Genomic DNA, 23,792 nt, shown 5'->3' with positions numbered 1-23,792 from the left:
CTGCACGTCAATATTCTACCCACAAAGCCACTCTGCTGCCCCCTACATACAAACAATAGTATTTAATATACATTACTGGATAACATACAGTGTGTTTTATATATATATATTGAATCAACCATTTTATTTTTAGCAAATATAAACTAGACAACAAAATGAGTTAGATAAGTCTAAATTAAGACTTAGTCTTATGATTATATCAGAAAAAAGCAGTATGTGGTACAGTCTACTGTACTGCTATTACAGCATGTTACCCAAGTAACCCAATTAATTTATTTGTGCTCTTTTCTAGTGCCTTTTGAGTCAAATTTACATTTAAAAATGAACATACTCTCTTTTTATAATCATTTTTTAAATAAAACCACAGAGATCTTAAGCTAGTAAATCTTTATTGATTTAATGAGAAAAAATAAAGAATAAAGAAAAAAATGGTCACATTGGAAGTCCAGTACACTTGAAACAACATAAATACATAAACCAGTCTGTTCATATTTTCTTCCAGAACTTGCTGTAATCCTCAACTTTGAAGTCGTCCTCAAACTCATCATCTTTTCGTTTAGACACTTCCTTTTTAGGATCCCTCTTTCGCATCCTGGCCTTTCTCTCCTCCTCTGACAGACTTGTAATATCCACAGGCATCTGAGAGAGAGAGAGAGAGAGAGAGAGAGAGAAACCAACAAACGAAACAAAAGAAACAGATTAAAAACTGGTTTCAAATGGTTTTGGGTTGTCTTTATACTGTAGACACTACTATAGAATAAGATGTGAAACTAAATGGCATTTAAATGTACGGTATACCTTGTTTATCTTTTTCATCAAAAACAATCAGACATTTAACACAGTGGGGCAAAAAAAGTATTTAGCCAGCCACCAATTGTGCACGTTCTCCCACTTAAAAAGATAAGGATGAGAGAGGATTTTTTTTTAAAGTTTGTTCCTCATAGTTGAGGTATACCTATGATGAAAATTACAGGCCTCTCTCATCTTTTTAAGTGGGAGAACTTGCACAATTGGTGGCTGACTAAATACGTTTTTACCCCACTGTATACCTTATTATGACTAAAATAAATTGTCAAATAATAAGGTGTTAATAAAAATGCATTTTATTTGTTAACAGAATTTAATGAGCTACTAATAATGAAACAGTTTACATAACAGTACACATAATATGAGGGTGAGTCAAAAATGATCCACACTCCAATTATATTAAAACTTCTGTTGGCCACACTTTTCTATCAGTGCTTTCCATTCAAGGCTACTGTCTACCCAGTCACTGCTGTGCGGGTGTGAATGTGTTACATCAGTTCATTTGTAACTGCTGTGTGGGCAAAAATTGATGCTCCACTCATGATTTGCATGAAAGAGCAGCAGTGTGTAATCATTCTGATGAAAAAGTGAAGACAATGGAGCACTTGTAGCTCACAACTCAGCCTAATAATTTTTTTTAATGAGACATTACAAAAACTTGTTGACAGATGGACAAAGTGTATTAAAAAGCAAGGAGATTATGTAAAAAAAAATGATGTGCTTGTCTCTTGTGAAATTTCATTAAAGTAAACTCCACCAAAGTGCGGATCATTTGGGGCTCACTCTCGTATAAAACAGACGTTTATCCTAAATTTAAATGACTTCTAATGTTTGTTTTGTGTACATTTCTCTGGCAGTTAAAATACCAAAGATCAATAGTCTCTGTTTTAGTTCATGCAATTGCACTTTCTCTTGATTTGAATTTAAGTCTGACACTTTAATGAAGCATTTAATATATGAACTACAGTATATAATGCATGGTGAAGGTGACAAACTTTTGAACATTTTAATAAACTACTAATTAAGCATAACTGGAATAATGTCTGGGCCAGTTAGTACTGCCATTTAGTGGGAGTTTTAGCAAGAAACCATTCATCTCCCTTATAATAATTCACCTAAACACACCACTGAACTAACCATTATAATTCTCCGAGGTTCTTTGTATCTGATGTTAATGGTGGAGCCGTCCGGGCGCACAAGCAAAACTGGGTACATGCGCTCATATTTCTGTCTGCTACAGCGAACCACAGAGCATCTGTTGGAGTTTGACTGAGTGGTTGTAGTGTGAAACGATGACACAGCAAGTAAACATCTCTGGGGCATTACATCCTGGAGACACCTAAAGTGAAGAAAATATCACAATTAGACACAAACATACAGAGAAAGTGAAATGTGACCTCTGTGTTATTAAATCAGAGATGTATGGAAGTATAATCTTACAGTAATACAAAGCCATTCATTTAAAAATAGCAGCCTATGTGTGGATGCAGTTAGAGTTTTTGTGTACAAAATAATCTAAGACAGATATTTTAGTCTGAAGAATTAGACCTGTAGCCCTACTACCTAAAAGGATAAGTATCAAATCAAAGATGAAGTAATTAAGTATTTAAGTAATTAATCATGATTATTATTATTATTTATGCTGTTGTAATTATTATAAGTAAGTCTTGGAAATAACAAAACATCTAAAAGTAATTTAATTTCTCCTACACCAAAGCAATTTCCCCAAAAGAATATTTTAAACAAAAGACACAGTGTACATTATTATTAGTTAATATTAGTTTAAATGACCTTTTTGTTGTCAACTGTCAGTGGTAACACACCCCTCCACGCCCAAAAACAAAATAATTAATTAATTAAAAAATAAAAAAAATTATAAATGAGACTATTTTTATTATTATTTGGTAAAACTGCAGAAAGCCCTATCCTAAAGACTTTCCTTTACCTATTTACCTCTAATATACACACATACACACATTACCGCTCAAAAGTTTGGGATCACTTTCTAACTCCCTGGTCGTTCCTGATTTTTATTTCTTTCTACACTGTAAAGCAATACTGAAGGCGTCCAAAATATGCAACAACCTCCTCTGAACAGTTAATGTTGAGATGTATCTGCTACTCATAATCTATAAAGCCTTCATAATGGCTCTAATCCGAGGTGCTTCTCCTCTATAGACTTATAGCAGACTTAAGTTTTGGTCTTGCTTTCCTGGGATGGCCTTCATGAGAGCCAATTTGATTATGGTGCATGATGGGTTTTGCAAATGCACTTGATAATACTGTTCTTCAAGAACTATAGCAGAAAGGCTGACCCCCATGTCTTAAAATAACAACTGACTGTTGCTGTTGTTACATAACTACCTAATACCATACGTGTTATTGCATAGTTTTGAAATCCCCAGTATTCTTGCAGAATGTAGAAAATAAATTACTTAACAAACAGAGATTTGCAAGTGTTTTTTAAATTGAATTCGAAGCTTCGTTGCACTATGGTCACCTCCATTTATTTTATCCTCTCTTTTATTAATGATTCAACTTGCTGGTTCTTTTTCTCTATTACTATTTAATGGCACTATTTAATAACTTAATGGTGCATCTTATGTAGTTTCATTCATATCTGTTTATACAATCATCATGCACGTGTACAACAGTATATTCGTATTATTTGACACTGTTTTTACAATACCTTAAATTGTGTTTTTCTTTTAAATTTACTGCAATTCTTGCTTGTTGTAGAAGAGCTATCTATCTATCCTTTTTTTTTTTTACTTGACTGCAATAAAGGTTTTGGTTTAAACAATGAAAACCGTTAACTCCTATGGAGAAAAATCCTGATTCAAATTTTTTAGGCAGAATTAAGCAGCTCTAGTAATAGCTCATAGTCACATAAGTTTATTAATTGACTGTTAACTATTATACGTACACCATACAGATTCTTTATGACTTTTATTAAATTATTTGTTCAAATATGATGTTAAACTCTTCCTAGCACTGACACTATGTTCCCCAGGAGGTTACAAAATAAGCTAGAAATTTACTAACTTAAACCACTATTTGTCTTACCTTTGTTTTTGTACTTTGTTTGTTTTAACAAGAAAAGTAGCCTACACTACAGAATGACTCTGGGCTTGTTAGCGCGCCTATGCTAAAATAATCCGACTAACGGCGGCGTCATTTGTTATAATACTCACCTGAACATACTCCGGTGATAGATGTGTAGTTTATTCAGAGCCATATTTATACTTTAAACATGAGATTTAATATCTTCTACATACACGCAAAACAGTGAGAAATCTTTACAGAGAATGGAGAAAAAGGTCAACACACAAGTGCACATGCGGTGTTCGGGGTATTACTGCCGTGCAGAAACAAGTGACAAAACAACATGGTTCCCACATCACCGTGCACGTTGGATTTCATTTATACCACTTTTAATGTACCTATTAAAACCTGCAATGATTTATGTAAATCAAATAGTGAACTAATAAGTTTAAAATGTGTGGCCCCTTAGCAGAAATTAATGAATTAAATGTCATATAAAATGTATCATGATTTAAGAATAAAAACATATCTTTTAAAATAACAAATGTTATAGAATATTAATACTGTATGTTTAAGAATTGCATTTTTATATCCTTACAGTCATTTTCCAGTTAAGTTTTTTTGAGGATATTAAGCATTTTGATCACATTGTTTTTGCACACTTTCATGAAGGGTGCCAAAAATTGTTAAAGCTATGTGTATTTGTGGAATTTTAAAACATAGTAATCAGTATATTGTATCATCACTTGATAAACAAGTAGTGTATTTAGCCTACAGGCCTACTTTCTTTTATAATGCACAACCTGACAAACTCTTTAGTAACACTGTCACCACTTGCATGCGCTGGATCATTTTTGGACCAATTTATTATTACATATTTCACTATTTGACTAGATATGCTACGGATAGCATATACATATATGTGTTACAGTGGGTACAGATTTTGTTGCTTTCCAGCCTGAAATAAAGACAGACACAGTTTTTCTTTTATCCGGCTGTATTTACTCAGTGCACTTTAACATCCAAGAGAAAGATGTAACAACATATCCTTGAAACGTTTGATTTTGAAAATGATTTTGATCCCCATAACCCATATAGTGGGAATAAAAAAGAATCACCCTCCTTTATAACAATCACATTTTGTTGCTTTGTAGCTTGAAAGGAAAACTGATTAATTTTTTTTTATCCAGCTGTATTTGCTCAGTGCAACTTTTAACATTCAAGAGTAAGATACAGTATAACATTAACATGTCAGTAAAAAAAACCCTAAAAAACAGAAAAACTGATTTGGAAAAGGATCACCCCTCCTAAAATGACTTGCAAACTCAATCAGCTGAGCTAATCACAAATCTAAGCACACAGATCTTTGCAATATCTGACCACTCATTCAAAAGCTTTATCATGCCTATAAGCACAGTGGAGTCTATTATTAAGAAGTAGAAGGTATGAGGATCAGGAAGGATCAGAGAGTGTCACTCCAAACTGGATGAAAGAGCTAATAGAAAGCTGGACAGAGAGGCTACCAAAAGGCCTACAGCAACTCTGAAGCAGTTGCATGATTTTGTAACGCAGAGTGGTCATTGTGTGCATGTGACAGGAGGAGTGGTCCTCCTCCAAATCATTCAACCAATTTTTTTTTGTTTGTTTTTTCAAGTTTTTCTGACATGTTGGTGTTATATCTTACACTTGTATAAAGTTGCACTGAGTAAATACAGCTGGATAAAAAAAATAATGTATCTGTCTTCGTTTCAGGCTGCAAACAACAAAATGTGATTGTTTTAAAGAAGAGTGATTATTTTTTTAAAACCCTCTGTATGTGGTATGTAGATCAAAACTTTTTTCTTTTATTTAAACCAAATAAAAAAAAAGTTTAAAGGAACACTTTCCTCCTTTCTTTCCTTTTCATAATTACAATGGGCGATATTCAAGCATGACATTCTGGTATGTGAAGACACATTGCGGCATGAAATGAATGACTTAAGTGCAGCATATTTGATATTCTCTTTAAGTGGCAGAGGAAACAGTAGTGAGCAAGCTTTCTTTGTAATATTGCAGCAGTCTCTCTGCTTCTCTGTGTCCAGAGATCAGAGCTCCCTGCACTGTACCATACAGAGACTTCATAGTTGCTTCTCCAGCAAACAAAACTTGAAGATCCTGTAAGCAAAATAGCAGAATTAAACTTCAGTTATTACCTTTTAGGCTTAAAGACATTTTCACACACTCTTTCCAGTTTATATTTGCAAATGCAAATTAAGTGCTCCTTTTGCCTAATGCTAAATTTAACTTTACAGTCGTTCAGGATAACTGTAATAAAGGAATTGAGAATATTTATACCAAATATTAAGACAGACATTCTTTACTGATATTAGGTGGCTTTTTACCTTGCTTGAGTTATTTTTGCCCACTAAAGGTTGTGCCAGGGTATCCATGACCACTGCATCTACACCAACAGGGATGAAACTACAAACACCACATATAAAGCAGTTACTACGCCACTGTGTGCACAGAACTGTCTTGGGTGGAGGAATATGTTGATTTCCTAGAGAGTGAGAAACAGAATAATCATATCCCTTTCATAAAGCTTCACTTTCATATATTAACATAATGGCTCTGACATTAACATGAACATAATATGATGTAATACTACCAGTAAACATCCTGATATGTTCAGTGATGCCACTGGATAACTCTAGCTCTGACATGGTCTCAATCAGGTCAGCTACATCCGAAGGACACCAAGCAATTAAAACATTTCCAAACCTAAAAACCAAAACATGTATTATAACTTTTCTGTATATTCTAATACCCGCATAATTGGATGTTAATCATACTTTTCTTGAGGTCTCATCACAGTGAACAGTTGAAGATGTTTCAACCACTGAGCTTGATCGGTGCGCACAGATCTAACGCAGTCATCATCCCAAATAAAATTAATATTACTGACATCATTTTCCCAGAATGCATTCTCATATTCCAGAAAGATCTTTCCAATATTGCCAAAACCGAGTTTAGTAATCGCCTCCAGCTTTCCTGCTGGGAGACTTGGATCGAACAATTCAGTTGCTTGAGCTTTGAGGCAGCCTGTTCAAAGAAAGAAATGTAAATCTTTTTAAAGGGGTATGTACACTGTATACCCTTTTTTTAATTTTTGCAAACATTATTTGCCATTTAAGATAAAATTAGGCTTAAAGGAGCTTGAATTAGGCTTGAAGGCATGCTTCACTTGCTTTTATTATTAATTTACAAAAATATATTTTGAGTACAGAACTGGAACCAGCGGCCCAAATATATTCCAGCATAACAACGCCCCTATGCACAAGTTATCATAGCATCATGATAAAAAAAAAAAAAGAACTCGCAGAGGCATAACCTTAAAATGAGCTACTCACCAAGAGATATGGTGATAATTACATGATCTGCCAAAATCTCATCACCGTCTTCACACACCACACACACAGGGTACTCCCGGCCTTCTTCACCAGTAAAAGAGCTGTCCCATTTAATCTTGCTCACTGCTTTATTCTGGAGCAAACTCCCCTTAGGGATGTCCTCCATTAACCTGTCCACTATATGAAACATATGCCTGGGATAGGGACAAATAGTGACAATATGCATTATACAAATAAAGTTATTAGGTTTTTGAATTAACAAAAACTGTTGTGAACTGATCAGTAAACATATAACATACCCTTCCACATTGAGGTCTTGTCCCATGTTGACATAATATTCCCATGAAGCCAAAGAAATATCATGAAGGTCTGAACCACCAATGTCAACCAGAAACTGTTTTCCAACTAAGGAAAGAATGCTCTGCACTACCATCTTCTCATCAGCTCGATGCGTCTCAATGAACTCCTGAGCTTTCTCTGCATAGTGTTCTCCTATGCTTTTTTCAATACTACTACAAAAATACCTTAATAATCTTTCTCCAGCCTCATACACATATTCGCTGAAATCTTCTTCGACTTTGCATCCATTGCATCTGTAAAATATGCTTTTGCTTTCTTTAGGTACTTGGCTGAGGCGGCCAGATTGGGCTAATAGACGGTAGACTGGGTTTTTGTCAGATGCACCATGAATATACTGAGCCCCAGTGTCAACCCAGACATTTCCTGTGCAAAAAAAAAGGAATATTAAATGCAGGCTTCGTGTATCTGAATAAAACTAATAAATCAATAATTTCCCTTTGAACCAATCAGTAGAGGATAAAACAAGCACCTAATTGGGCTTTTGCTATTCTGCCTCCAACCTGTTGACTTGCTTCCAACAGAGTGACATCAGTAAAGCCCAGCTGATTTAGCTTGGCGGCTGCACCGAGTCCAGCTGCACCGGCACCCACCACCACGATACGGGGCTGTCGCACCTCCTGCATTACTGAGACAACAAATACGAAAGGACATGTTCAAGATTTAGGATTCAAAGATTCAAATAACTTTATTAATCCCAGAGGGAAATTGCTTAAATTGTTACTACTACTACTACTAACACCACTACTATAACTACTACTTCTTCTACTACTACTACTACTACTACTACTAATAATAATAATATTAACTGCCCATTAGCATTTTGGCTTAACTAATATACTATTTACAGAGACACATACTCAGCACAAGAGTATATTTTAATAACTTGGATCTTCTTGAAAGTTTGCACACAGCCTGACCTGAAGTCTTCATTTGAATTTACATCGCAAAGTACCTTTAATTGGGTGATTACTGCAGTGATTACTATTTTACAGTTAGCAACAATTATTTTAACCCTTGCTAATGCAATAAGTAGCTACTCATTTCTTAAACAACTGTCATAAGATGTATCATGTTGTCATGAAAAAAATAGTACTTTATTTCAGGAGGCTCAAATTATGAGTCTGATCAATGCAAAGAAAATATCTAAAGAGATTAAATTACTGGAAATGGGTCCAAAACTGTCCAATGCATTATTAAAACCTTCTGAACGTCAAAAAAGAAATTATGATTGACCCTGATGCGAGATCACTTAAAGGCTTGGTGTAGTTGCATTTTTAAAATAAAAAAAACACAGCCATATGTAATAGTAAGAAAACAAGAATTACACAAATGCACAATGTGATGAGAACTCACAGGATTGAGACTAAACAGCTGTGTGATCATAGAAAAACCACCTATTAGTGAGACTAATCAGAAAAGCAGGCTGAAATTTGTTAGACAGTATAAAGATTGAATCAATGGAAGAAACATCATGTTATCTGGAGAGTCCAGATTTACTGGACTAGCGGTCGTCTATCAAAGCAAATGAAGCAATAAAAAAAAAAAATGAACAGAGATATTACATTCTAAAAATACACCTTCAAAAATCATAAATGAAAAACATGTCTTAACAGCACTTACCTCAGTGATCTGGCTTGCGAACACACACAAAAAAATTGAACAATTATTTAGACGTTTTTTTATTTACTTGTCAGGGAGGCGATTGTGTGATGTGACTGTGGACAGTGATCCTACCTATCAGCAAACACCCCTTTTTTAGCCTTAAAGACTTTATAGGCACAGCCCCTATTTATAATATCAGTTTGATTTATTTTAGTGTTTTTGACATGAGAGGGGTTTTTTGTGTTCACACACACTTTTCTATTAGAAATTTCGATGTTTAGGGTTACACCTATGCTCAGGGCTACAAACTGATCCAGTTGGATGAGATAAAGTCTATTTTCCAAGGATTTTAGTTCTAGAATTGACAACCAGTTTTCATAAATAATAATTAAATTTAAATATGATTTGCCTTACACTTTATCATTTTTATTATTATTATTATTATTATTATTATTATTATTATTATTATTAAATCAGGTTTGTTATTTTTTCCAAGGTTTATGCCAGTGGCGTGTTGGAACTGGAAGTTTCTGGCTGCAAAAGTTTCCTCTTTCTTCAAATTGCCCACTAGAGGGCGCAATGACCATTAATGATCACACAATGAAACCAATAGTCTATTATCAATGTTAAAATAGTTAATGTCAAAAGAATCTCCATGAACGAGTCTTAACTGATTAACATAACTTTTACTTAAACACCATACACCAAACACATTTGTTACACATGCAAGCACAATAAGACAATAAAATTCACATTATACTGTAGTTTAAAGTTTTCAAATATGAAACCTTTTTTTCAATTAATTTCAGAGGGCACAAACATCATTTCAGTGTGCATGTTACACTGTGCTTATATTACAGAAATAGAAATGTTAGTTAAATCATACTCTTTGAAATGTTTATTATATATTTTTTGATTTAGTGATTCTATAAATCTAATGCAAATAATACACAACTAAGCTCAAAATTCGTGATCTACGGGCAGATATTAATAGACAAATTGAATATCATATAAATGCATTATACACTCACCTAAAGGATTATTAGGAACACCATACTAATACGGTGTTTCACCCCCTTTCGCCCTTAGAACTGCCTTAATTCTACGTGGCATTGATTCAACAAGGTGCTGAAAGCATTCTTTAGAAATGTTGGCCCATATTGATAGGATAGCATCTTGCAGTTGATGGAGATTTGTGGGATGCACATCCAGGGCACGAAGCTCCCGTTCCACCACATCCCAAAGATGCTCTATTGGGTTGGGATCTGGTGACTGTGGGGGCCATTTTAGTACAGTGACCTCATTGTCATGTTCAAGAAAGCAATTTGAAATTATTCGAGCTTTGTGACATGGTGCATTATCCTGCTGGAAGTAGCCATCAGAGGATGGGTACATGGTGGTCATAAAGGGATGGACATGGTCAGAAACAATGCTCAGGTAGCCCGTGGCATTTAAACGATGCCCAATTGGCACTAAGGGGCCTAAAGTGTGCCAAGAAAACATCCCCCATACCATTACACCACCACCACCAGCCTGCACAGTGGTAACAAGGCATGATGGATCCATGTTTCTTATTCTGTTTACTGACTTCTGATTTGAATGTCTTAACAGAAATCGAGACTCATCAGACCAGGCAACATTTTTCCAGGCTTCAACTGTCCAATTTTGGTGAGCTCGTGCAAATTGTAACCTCTTTTTCCTATTTGTAGTGGAGATGAGTGGTACCCGGTGGGGTCTTCTGCTTGTGGACCATCTGCCTCAGGGTTGTGCGTGTTGTGGCTTCACAAATGCTTTGCTGCATATGTCGGTTGTAACGAGTGGTTATTCAGTCAAAGTTGCTCTTCTATCAGCTTGAATCAGTCGGCCCATTCTCCTCTGACCTCTAGCATCAACAAGGCATTTTCGCCCACAGGACTGCAGCATACTGGATGTTTTTCCCTTTTCACACCATTCTTTGTAAACCCTAGAAATGGTTGAAAATCCCAGTAACTAAGCAGATTGTGAAATACTCAGACCGGCCCGTCTGGCACCAACAACCATGTCAAGCTCAAAATTGCTTAAATCACATTTCTTTCCCATTCTAACATTCAATTTGGAGTTTAGGAGATTGTCTGACCAGGACCACACCCCTAAATGCATTGAAGCAACTGCCATGTGATTGGTTGATTAGATAATTGCATTAATGAGAAATTCAACAGGTGTTCCTAATAATCCTTTAGGTGAGTGTATTTTGAGCTTTAACATATTTTATTAAAATAATTAATCATACAAAAAAATTAATACCATCTGATTAAGAATTAAATTTTTTATCCTTACAACCATTTTAAGGAGTTTTTAAACATTAAGCATTAAGTAAGGTAGACCCTCTTTACTGATATGATGCAGCTTTTTACCTTGCTTGGGTTATTTTTGCCCACTAAAGGCTGTGCCAGAACGTCCATGACCAGTGCATCTACTGTACAACATGAGGGAAAAAAACATCACATATGAAGCAGTTACTTTTCCAGTGTGTGGACAGAACTGTCTTGGGTGGAGGAACATGTGGATTTCCCAAAATAAAAATTATATGCATGACATCATTCTCCCAGAATGCTTTTTCATATTCCAGAAACCAAGTTTAGCAATCGCCTCCCGCTTTCCTGCGTGGAGACTCGGATTGAACAATGTGGTCACTTGAGCTTTGAGATAGCCTGTTAGAAGAAAGAAATTTACGTTTTTTTTTTTTTTTAAAGGTGTGTGCACTGTATACTTTTTTATTATACAAGATATGCATGTCTTCTATGCTTCACTTATTTTTATTATTACTGTACAAAAAGTTATCTTGAGTATGTTCCAGCATGACAACGCCCCTATGCACAAAGCTTATCATAACAAGTTATCATAGCATTATCAGGGTCATCCCGGACGTTTTCTGTGCAAAACAAAGCAATATTAAATGCACTCTTCATGTATCTGAATAAAACGAATCAATAATGATCAATAATTTCCTCTTTAAGCAATCAGTAGAAGATAAAACAAACACCTAATTGGGCTTTTGCCATTCTGCCTCCAATCAGTTGACGTTTTTCCAAAACAGTGTTATTAAATAAAGCCCAGCTAATTTAGCCTGGAGGCTGCATTGAGTCCAGCTGCACCGGCACCCACCACCACGATACGGGGCTGTCGCACCTCCTGCATTACTGAAACAACAAATACAAAGACTTACTACTACTACTATTTCTAATATAATAATAATAATAATAATAAGAAGAAGAAGAAGAAGAAGAAGAATCTGAATCTGAATCAGAAAGATAATAATAATAATGATAATAATTTCTTATAACAAGAAAAAGTATAATGAATGCATAATGTCAAGACCCTCATTATAAATGACCTATTGGTATTTTGGCTAAACTAATAAATTTCTTACAATGATTCTGAAAAATCTGATTAGAAATTCCAACAGTTATTTAATCCCTGCTGATGCAATGAGTCGCCGCTCAATCCTTAAACAACCATGTAAGAACACGTATTCTGCATATATAAAATGTCCTCCTAAGTTTCAGAAGGGTCAAATTATTGGCCTGACTTATGCAAAGAAAACAACTAAGGAAACTGTTGAAATTACTGGTAATGGGTTAATAACTGTCCAACGTGTTACTAAAACCTGTAAGGATATTGATGACTGTAAAATTTGTGAAGGAAATGTGGTCTAGAGAAACACCCGTCTTGCACAGTGCTCAGGGGCAGGAGCAGAGGGGCCTAGGCGTTGTTGTGAAGAAATATAATAAACCTTCTTTTGGCTGGGCAGAGTATCTAAATTACATATTAGATATATTACATTCTGGTATTACACCATTTTAAACAGCATAAATGAAAAACTTATCTTAGCAGAACTTACCTCAGTTAAGTCAACAGACGGTACTCTTATTACAGGCAGTCAATGTGATGTATGATGCGACTTGCTCTTGACAGTGATCCTACCTCGATCTCAAAAGAAGAAAAGCAGACACACCTAAAAAGTTCCAGTCCATCAGAAGACACATCCTTATTTAATACTTAATATTTAATATTTGTTATTCATTATTTATTTTTGCGGCACAGTGGTGTAGTGGTTAGCACTGTCACCTGGCACCCCAAGGGTCTGGGTTCGATTCCCGAATCGAGGTCTGTGTGCATGGAGTCTGCATGGTGGGTTTCCTCCTGGTGCTTCGGTTTCCTCCCACATTTTAAAGACATGCACATTAGGCTTATTGCCGTTCTCTAACTGGTTGTACGTGAATGTTGACTGGAGGTCCCACCACAGTCATCAGTTTTCATAAATAATATAATCAGATAATATGCTTATATTTGACTTTGATATTGTGATTTTTGCTAACTTTATGCATGTTAGAACTGAAAGTTTCTTGCTGCAAAATGTTTACTCTTTCTTTCAATTGCTCACTAGAGGGCGTAACGGCCATTAATGATCACAGATAGAATCTCTACTATGAATGTTAAAAACCATGAGTGTTCCAAAGTCTGCAAAGAGTCTCGTTTTATGTATTACAGTACTCAAACACTGCACACAAAACACATTTGTTGCCTCATACCTGTGTGTTTCACATGCAAGCAGTAAAATGCACATTATAGCTCAGAGTTTTCAAATGCAAAACCTCTTTTTAATCAGTTTCAGGAGACACGAACATAATTTCAGTGTGGAGTAATAAAGAAGATGCAGATTGACTTTTGATGACCGTTTCTCTTTTGTCATGGCTCAAGTCGGCTTTCTGTGAAGCCAGATTTGATTGAATCTGTGACCTTACGGTGCCTTCCATTTGTCATCAGGATAATTTATCATTGTTCTGTGGTATTGTGTGCAGTCTCAGTTTCAGTGGGTTTTGGCAGCGGGGGTTTAGAGAGGCTTGGCCATCAGGCAGGTGAGTGCATGTGATAAATGATGGCTGTAGGGGAAAAGAGACTCGGACTGTAACCCACAGCTGGTGGACATAGAACAGAGAGACAAGGGAAGGAACTAAACTTGAAGGTTTTTTTTTTTTTTCACATTTTGCAATATGACTTATGAAGTGAGCCCTTGTCTTATGTGAATGACATTTCAGAAACAACACAAACAAGCTGTTTAATTTGTCATACTAAAAGAAAATCTCAACAGATATATATATTTAAAAAATCAGTAATGTACCAGTGGCACTGATATGTTTAAGAGGAGAAATCTGCATTTTGAGGAACAGTGCTGCTTTCTCATGGTGCACCATTTCACTAGAAGCTTGTCAGGGTAGGACTGTCCTCAGGCAACTACACACACACATACACAAATAGCATTAAGGCAACAGACAATTTGACATGAATGCTACGCTTTTTTTTTCTTCGTAGCGAGCTCTTACACTACTATATAATGTTCCTGCAGAAAGGTTTCTGTGCACCTTTAACATCACTTACAAATCGCAAGTGACTGAAGTGAAAAGCAGAAATTATAGCAGGTCCCGCGCAGTAAGTGGGTGCTCGTCTCTCCTACTCCAGTACACAAAAAAATGTACCAGCAACAATACGACATTTGTGTTACATCTCACTGGATCCATTGTAAGGCTATTTGCACACTCTATCATCTCCTCACACACACACACACACACACACACACACAGAGTGGAGACAGCTTTGCCGCTCATGTCATCTGCTACAGTGCATCAATATTTGCAGCTCCAATTAGGGCATGCTATAAAGAAAGGCCTGCTTGTGTGCTCCTCATAAAGTTATTGTGTTCTGTGAAGCTGTGTGTGAGTGCTAGGAATCCAGAGCTACCCCACTACTCACTCTCATCATCTCCCACTTTCAGTAGTGCCAAGAGCATGTAAATCCAAACTTCCTGATCATATCATCTGTGCAGAGTTTCAAGTGTTCTCCATGTGGGTTTCCTCTGGATACTTTGGTTTTCTTCCACCTTGTAAAAACAATTTGCAAATGTGACTCTGTCTATGTATGTATATGTATATAATGGTATTGCATCCATTTCCAACGGACTGTTCCCTGTTGAGTCTGGTTCCTCTTAAGGTTTCTTTCTATTTCTTTCTCAGGATTTTTTTTTCTTGCCACAGTCACTATCTGCTTACAGATCAGGGACAATCTCATTTTCACTCATGGTCTATATCACTTTATCCTGAGTTCATGGTCATGGGGCCTGGAACCTATCCCAGAATACTTAGGGCATGGGGGGATGAAACTTCCTGGACAGGGTGCCAATCCATTGCAGCGCACATACACACACAGATGCCTGCTTACATGCTAAAGGCAATTTTGGAACGCCAATTAGCCTAATCTGTATGTCTTTGGACTGTAGGAGGAAACCGGAGTACCTGGAGGAAACCCACCAAGCACGGGGAGAACATGTAAACTCCGTGCACATAGACCTGAGGCTGGAATCAAACCCTGACCCTGGAGGTGCCAGGTGACAGGGCTAAGCATAAAGCCACCATGCCACCCAGAGATAATCAGATAATTATAATCTATTACTTTTCATTATAATTATTTTTCTGCTTTGTGACAATGACCATTGTTAGAATCGCTATATAGATGAACCGGAATTGAATTGAATCATTGAAGTATTATTCTCTTTTTTCAGTGCTATTTTTTTTTTATATTACAAAGAGATTAATCAGACAAAAGATAATATGACAGCCGAAGGTCAGAGCAACATAGCTGAGCAAGCATTAGCTGCCTCATGGCCTGATTACATTGAAAGTAATTGTGCTCCTGATTATACAGAGAACTGAGAGAGGGGCAAAGCACATGCATTCATGTAACTATACTGTATATGAGATTAGGCATTGCTTTGTGAAATGCTATTACTAGATCAGCTTTATTGATTAATGTTAAGAGTTAGCCTTACAATATCTGGCACCTTTCAATTATTTAAAATTAGTCAGTCTTCAGTCATTTTACAGCCCCCTTTTTTTTTTTTAAAGAAAAAAAACATATTTGGCAATAATTTAATGGATAACATACAGTAATTTTTAACAGAATTTTTTTGAGAAGAAATGTTTTAAAATGAAAGCACACAGCATCCTCGTGTGCCAATTTTCTTGGATGCAATACTTCTAATAGTTCTGGAATTGGCTGCGTGCGCGCGTGCTTGAAAGGAAAGGTCGCGGGCGGTGCTATGAAGGAACGCACGTGCAGCATCTCCGCTCTCCTCTATTCCAGTGAAGGAGAGGAATAAGCGAGCATCCGCACCGCACCGACTATCAGACCCACCGCTGCTGTGGAAACTGGATGACTGACTGCGGCAAAGGAGAGCCTAGTACACGTGCTGTTTCTGCACCGCGCGCGCGCTCTGGAAGATCACAGGTGTATACTTTGTTACACATTGTAATACATTGTATCCAATCGGAGCTGTCAGTATCGGCGAGCATCACAGTAAGTCCAGCCAAAACTCACTTTCTGTTTTACTGCAATCTCTTAATATGTATAAACCCTTTCTTTGACCTCATTCCATAAATGTGGACCCAGTTTACTGCATATCTCAGTATCTCAAACGGTTTAAACCAGTAGTACCGGCATTATATATCATAATTGCATTCTATGTTAACAGTGAAATTTAAAGCATGACTACATTGAACATCAGCGTTAACAACTTTAATAAATTTCACTTTGTCTACATGTCAGTAATGATTGCATCGCATATCAACATTCAAACTTTAAAGGTATGGAATAAGTGTTGCATATTAAGACATCTGAGAAAATTGCATATTAGTGTTTGATGCACTATATTTAAAGTTTAACCTAAAGTCTAAAAATGTAAACTTTTAAGCACAGAATAGCACTAACTGACATAATTCACTGCTTGATTCATGCAAGAAACATGTTCATACCAAGTAATAAGTAATGAAAGAGAAATGTAATACAATTTGCCTTAATATCTACAGTGCATGACTAGACTTGAAATTTCTGCATACCTGTATTCTGTATTTATTACAGTGCATTGTGCCTGTTACAAATTTAATGCAAATTGGAATTACTGTGTACTCAGTAAAGTAATCACCGCCCATTAATGCACTTTCAGAATAACAGGAAATGGCTACTTAACTCATGTCCTATAACTAAAATAGCAACTAAAATAATTAAAAAAAATGTTTTTTGTTTTGTTTTGTTTTTGACAGAACTCCTTGGAGCAACCCCATGTTCCCTTGATCAAAGTTTTGGCACTAGATCTTGACTGCAGTAATGCCCCAATTGCTGTAAAAAGCGTCCATTAAAGAAATGACAATCTGTCTGGCTAAGTAACCGAAACTTTTTGAACTTGATCCGAGATCAATTTAATCTGACTTTCATTTTCTGAGGAGCATGTGCTTTGCAGATAGATAGAGACACATTTAATGTACTTGGTTGCAATTTGGGGTTATGATGCTGTGGCGAGGTAGAGATATGACTGAGACATGGGGAACTCTGGCAGTATTTAGTCTTACCATAAAATGCAAAATGCATCCTGGTAGTGTTCACATTTGGTCTCTATCATCATGCAAAAAACTGAGCAGAGGCACGCACACCCAATCTGCAATCACAGGATTAGCAGGTCTTGATACAGTGTTTCCTATTGAGTGATATTGGGTAGAGAACAAAAGACTGCAGTAGTGTGGGAACATTAATACACCCTATTGTGTGTTTTTGTTTTTTAATTGTCATCACTAATACTTTAAGTTTTGATTTGATAATTTACCTTTGCCTTATTTTATCTTGGTCCTGGAATAAGGTGAATCCAGAGCCTAATTTAGGACAACTGTGCAAGGATGGGATGCCAGCCTATTGCATTCCATTAGCATGTGCAGACATATTTGTACACTCGCACCATATGAGGAAGCCAGATGCTTCTTTTTAACTTCCATGCTACCTGCTTTTATGTTTTTAGCAGGTGGGGAAAAAATGGCAACAATGCAGAATACACTACTCACTCTCACCTGTCTATACCGTGTATAGGGTCGATCTCAATAGACTTAGGCCACGAGGCAGGGTACACCCTGGACGGGGTGACAATTCACCGCAGATGCAGAATACAAAATGACTTAATTTATTATTTTACTATACAAACAGCTATAAATGTTACATTACTTTTAGTTATACTTAACTGACAGACAGATAGAATCAGCAATTGGCTGGTTGGACAGTCCAATTGATAGTCTTATCTGAATTCAATTTAAAATATTGATGGTGCACTATTTTGGCATGAGGTAATAATCAATACAAGAGGTAGTGATTGCTCTGTTTTTGTATGTGTGCCTGTCTGTCTTCCCTGGAACAGTGAACATTGCATGCTATGCCCTCAGCATGTTTATATTACTAACGTTGGGCACACTCACAAGATACAATATTTGGAGGTCATGTTTTACTGTGTGCTGGCAGAAAACATGCTAAATAAACAGAAAACAAACTTTGGATATTGCCCTAAAGTTAAGTCCCAGCCAGAGATCTGGTGCTTAGCAGGGTAATTAGATGGTTGAACAATCAGGTGAATCTGATGGGTCTATCAATGGACTATTGATGCTTCTAGTGTGGTGTGCTGTGTGTTGTGTTGTGTGCTTGTCACCCTCCACTTTTAATCTCCACAGCTGACTAGCCTAGAGTAAAAATTAGCCGAGTGTGTAAGCCTCGTCTGCATAGGGTAGACAAGGCCTATGCACTGCCTCCTAATGGTGACACATTAGGTAAATTGGTAAACTGAATACCTAACAGCCTCAGGCTTAACTTCAAGGGATTTAGAAGACGTCTGCCCCCCTGCCAGGCCCACCAGAATATGTACATGCACTGATGCCTATAAACTGACCCAGAGCTATTGGGTTAAATAGCATCTTGCCGGGGCAACTGGGCTTATCAGCTTCATACAGCCTCTATGATCACTGCAGTCCAAGCCACTGTATGAGCTCATCTTCACTTTAAACAATCAGGAAAGTGAAGATGAAAGGACATCTCATGAGCTAGCATTTAGAAGTTTAGTATTAATTATATATTGGTTCTATTGAAGAATTTGATTAAAATTATTATATTGAAGTAGTTCTGTGATGGAGTAAACAGCATTCAAGGCTTAAAGCCCCTGAGCTGGAAATGCTGTCTGTGTCGTGCTTATTATACCTTTCCCTGAGCTGCATGTGTTTCCTCAGGGTTACCTGGTTTACTTTACTTTACTTCCCTCTACAAATTGCATCTACCATTTCTCTAACTTGCACTTTTAATAGAACTAACCATCACACATGCATATTCTTGTTATAAACTGTTAGGTAAGTATTTTCTTGGAGACAGAATACTGACATCTGTACAGAAGCCGTAATTGCCCTGTAATGTATATGATCTACCAAGGCAGAAGAATCTCACGCACAACATTTCCTGTATGTTACACATGTAACATGCTCCAAATTCTCCACCCTCCACGCATCCTTTGGACCCGGGGCCTCATGCCAGTGTTTATTGTAACCTGGACAGCTGCAATGGCAAAGGAATCTGACAGCATGTTTGTGAGGATGAGCCAACAGCTGCCACAGAAAATGTGATAGAGGCCTGGGCTGTTTGCCCCAGTGTAAGCCTTGCAGGCAGATTTTAAAAGAAGAAAAACATTCCTCTCCCACGTTATTAACTACAGTTAACAAGAGAAACTGACACTTTTTTTTTTTTTTTTAAGAAATAGTTGCAACAAGAAGAATGGAGAATTAGTATTGTGGCATTCAGGAGGGATTGCATCACTATTCATTATCCATTTAGTCATCACCTAATTAGGGAACTGTCTCAGCCACTATTGATCTACTTTGTGGGCGAGATCACCTTAAGTCACAGGTCGATATGCTTCTTTTATACCTTTAATTACCTCATCTTTACCTGGAAATCATCTGTGCTGTCATGACCTTTACTCTGTAGCTGTAGTTGTCGTAGCAGTGCTGTTATCTGTCTCATTGCAAAAGAATCACAGAGGGAGAGGAGAGAGAGAGAGTGGTGCCTGTCTCCTCTGCAGCTCCCAGATGTCGACGCATGGATCAAATATCTTTTAAGCTAGTGTAGGAGTGCTTGTGGAACAAAAATATGTACTTCTTAAAAGTAACTTTTACCTGCCTGTTTATAATCCATATACAATTTATGTATTCTTAATATCCTTAAATGTTTCTGTTGGTGTGTGCTTATTTTTATATTTAAATACATCACTACTACAACTTGGTATCGATACCATATAAGTTGGGCTAGTGTGATGGTGCTCAGTGCATTACCAAGCCAAGTTCACCATTTTCTTATTCTGGCAACATAAGGCAAATATTTTACTTATTGTGCAGTAGATTACCAAAAGCATATCACATATTTTACAGATATAATTATGATTAATGCATTGGAATGTCCATAAAAGTTAACCTTAAAGTTATTTATAACAATGCATTCGAACTTTGACTTGTCAAATTATATCTTTACTTTTGGTACTGAAGACTCCTTTCAAAAATGCTATAATAATTAGAAAAAAGAAAGCTCTTTAAAGAATACTTTACCATATTTACTGTAATAATTAGTTTATTTGGACCATCCACTATACATCCCTCTGTATCATTACACTGTAGAAATGATTTTATACATTCATTCAGCACCTACCAACCAATCAGAGACCAGCATTCAGCAGAGTGGTTGGGTCCAAAGTTTTCTATCCCTACCAGTGTTGGGATACCACACGTTAGGTCCGCCATTACAAGTACTCAGTTATTTAGTTATATTTCATAATCCATTATTCAGACAATTTATGTAATCCCTGAGCCAGATAGCATTGATTCCGTTAGTGTGCGTGTGTGTGTGTAAAAGTTGTCCTACAAGCCCCGCCCCCGATAACCCGCCCCCTCTGTTATTCTCCCCTATCTCACCTATGCGGTTTGACTTGAAATGAGAAGCAGTGTTAGGCTCTGTGAGTCGCTGCGAGTAAGGTCCGCAAGGATTGACACACGGAAAGATGGAAACCTAATCACAGCGGCAAAACTCGTGGTGAATCATGATGAACCGTACTTACGGCCACCGCACGAACCCGCGTAGGTGAGATGGGGTATTAGTAGTTAACAGATTATGGGCCAAACTTCGCTGAGTGATGATGGTAGAATAATTATAAAGGTCTTGACTAAAACAACATACATGAGGAATCACAAAGGAGTTTTCATTTCTCTAACTAGTTACTTTTATCCGAAAGTAATGCTGGAATGTAACTGATTACTTTTAAATGACAGTAGTTTTGTAATGTTATTAGTTACTTTAAAAAGTAACGTCCCCCAATGTAACATACCTAGGTAGTAGATTAACACAGAAATCATCAGTGGTGATGGAGGAAGTGATGTCTATGTTGGTGACATTGCAGGGTGGTGTAGGAACTTTGTCGAAGGAGGTTCCCGTAATGGACATTCCCTAAAGCGGAATCAGAGATCAGAGAGTACACTTTAAATGTACACTGTAAGAACTGCATGTTCTTTTCAAAATACATAAATGTTGTTAATGAAAACTCATTAAGCACTTTCAGGAAATCACCTGAGACTCTACAACTGCAAATACAGGAGTTTTTTTTCTTTTCTTTGTTAAATAGGACTAAGCAGCGATATGAAGTCTGTAATTGATTAAAGAGTGGAACTGAATACGTTTTCTAGAATAAGCTTGGCCAGGGCTTTATAGTAATGATGCATGTATACAGAAGACATTGCTTTATGTATTCATGTGGATGTGTGTGAGCCTTAGGCAAGGATATATGTATAAGCAATGTCATATGGATGTGTGACCTAAATGTGATTAATGTACAGAAGCTGATCCTGGCAAGAAATGCAAAATGCAGCTTTTAGGAGAATTGGATCGAATACACGCGCACACATACTGTCCATTAGTTTTCATTATTTTCATTATCATCACCTTTATCATGTAAGGATTAGGGATAACTGGCGAGTGGTGGGTGAAGTGTTGCACATTGAAAGGTTCTAACGTTGAAAGATTCACATAAGGAACCTGTATAGTATTTTTGTTTGCAATATGTAATAGGTAGATATGAGAGAAAGGAATTAATATTTAATTGTAATAAGCTGCAAAAACTGTATTGTAGTATGATCTTTCAGGTTTACTTAGTAAACCTTACTATTATGATTTCATATGCAAATGTCACATGATTAACAAGTCACTCTGGACATGAAATGGTTGATTCTAAACAGATTTAATAATTTTATCACAAAATATGGTGGCGTTTTTTTGTATGAAAATGATTCCTTATACTCCAGACGACCTTTTCACATGTTGAGTCCTGCAACATTGTATGCCTCTGGCATCAGGGAAGACAAAAATCCATTGATCTGATAACCTGGTCATAGAGTACATTCATGTAGTCAGTTGATGTACTTTTATTGCCATGTAACGTTGCTGAGCCTAGACCTGACCAACTGAAGCAACCCCATACAACCCCACTGCCTTTAGAGGCTTGTACAGTGGCCACTATGCATGATGGGTGCACCGCTTCATGCACTTTCCGTCTTACCCCGATGAACCCATCACTCTGTAATAGGTTCAACCTGGACTCAACATGTAGTCCATGACCTTTTTCCATTGCTCCATATCCAATCTTTATGCTACTTAGCAAATTAAAGCCTATGTTTTCTAATTAGCCTCACTGACAATTTTTATTTTTATTTTTTATGGCCACGCAGCTGTTTCCCAATCCCACTCCAATCAGTTCTCGTCACATTGTGATGAGAATGTAGAATGTAGATATTCTAAGTGGTTTTGTAGTCATGCACAAGTGTCTTGTTATGTCTGATTTTGTAAAGCAGTGCTGACTCACGGGACCAGAGCAAATGTTGTTGAACAGACACTTTAAATCTGATGATGTTCTAATGGGTTTTACTCAGGTGTGTTAGAGTAGAGAGTTTCCCCAAATTAGAGATGGTGCACTGCTGGCTTATGGGGTGCTTATAGGGTCACCAAATTAATTTCCTAGTTATTAAACATGAAACATTTGAGAGAAAATGAGTGTGCAAATAAGTTCTTTGTTCTTTTTCTAGTTCTTTTCATTTTCTTTTCATGTCCTCTTTTTTTTAAATATTAGTCAAGATAGATTTAAACTAGACAAAATAAGATCAAATAAATAAGACAATTAATAAAAGAAATATTCTTATATATTAATTTAATGTCTTAACAATCCTATATTGGTTTATTTGTTACTCAGATGGATCTATGGATCATGCGTATGATTTATTTCATGCGTATTTCCAAAATCCCTAACTCTCCATATAAAGCAGCATAGTCAAGGCTTTGGTTAAGACAAGCTTCTCCAGCAGTTTTAGCAGACGATGGAGGAATTTTGTCGAGGGAGGTTCCCGTAACCAACATTCCCTTAGCCGGAATCAGGACTCAGAGAGTACACTTTAAAAGTACACTGTAAAATGGAACACAGTGAGGCCTAGTGGCAAGTTCCCACAGCCAATCAGCTGTCATGTATTTAGGAGATAGGAGGAACCTGACAAGGGGTCAGTATGTGCAGAAGATCCAGTCAGACAGCAGTACTTTAAATTCAGCATAGATAACATCCGGATATACTGTATTATGATATCCAGAAGACAGAGTTAGAAGATTGGAAAAGAGACT

General features: G+C 36.7%; 2 protein-coding genes across 2 annotated transcripts; both read right to left on the bottom strand.

Moving 5' to 3' along the window:
• Window positions 1-372: 372 nt before the first annotated feature.
• On the bottom strand, window positions 373-4,182 carry mrpl55 (mitochondrial ribosomal protein L55). Its single transcript, XM_053503651.1, has 3 exons — window positions 4,002-4,182; window positions 1,945-2,146; window positions 373-639 (listed from the first exon to the last, which is right to left on the bottom strand). The coding sequence occupies exons 1-3, from the start codon at window positions 4,043-4,045 to the stop codon at window positions 487-489; spliced, it is 399 nt and encodes a 132-aa protein (XP_053359626.1). The 5' UTR covers window positions 4,046-4,182; the 3' UTR covers window positions 373-486.
• A 1,572-nt stretch (window positions 4,183-5,754) lies between these two features.
• Window positions 5,755-9,321, bottom strand: paox1 (polyamine oxidase (exo-N4-amino) 1). The gene is made up of 8 exons (XM_053503648.1): window positions 9,222-9,321; window positions 8,071-8,226; window positions 7,541-7,964; window positions 7,242-7,435; window positions 6,684-6,933; window positions 6,500-6,612; window positions 6,234-6,391; window positions 5,755-6,006 (listed from the first exon to the last, which is right to left on the bottom strand). The coding sequence occupies exons 2-8, from the start codon at window positions 8,222-8,224 to the stop codon at window positions 5,857-5,859; spliced, it is 1,443 nt and encodes a 480-aa protein (XP_053359623.1). The 5' UTR covers window positions 8,225-8,226; window positions 9,222-9,321; the 3' UTR covers window positions 5,755-5,856.
• Window positions 9,322-23,792: the final 14,471 nt, after the last annotated feature.

This window comes from Clarias gariepinus, chromosome 9 (assembly GCF_024256425.1).
Source record: "Clarias gariepinus isolate MV-2021 ecotype Netherlands chromosome 9, CGAR_prim_01v2, whole genome shotgun sequence".
Classification (NCBI taxonomy): domain Eukaryota; kingdom Metazoa; phylum Chordata; class Actinopteri; order Siluriformes; family Clariidae; genus Clarias; species Clarias gariepinus.
This window is presented reverse-complemented; position numbering and strand designations above follow the sequence as displayed.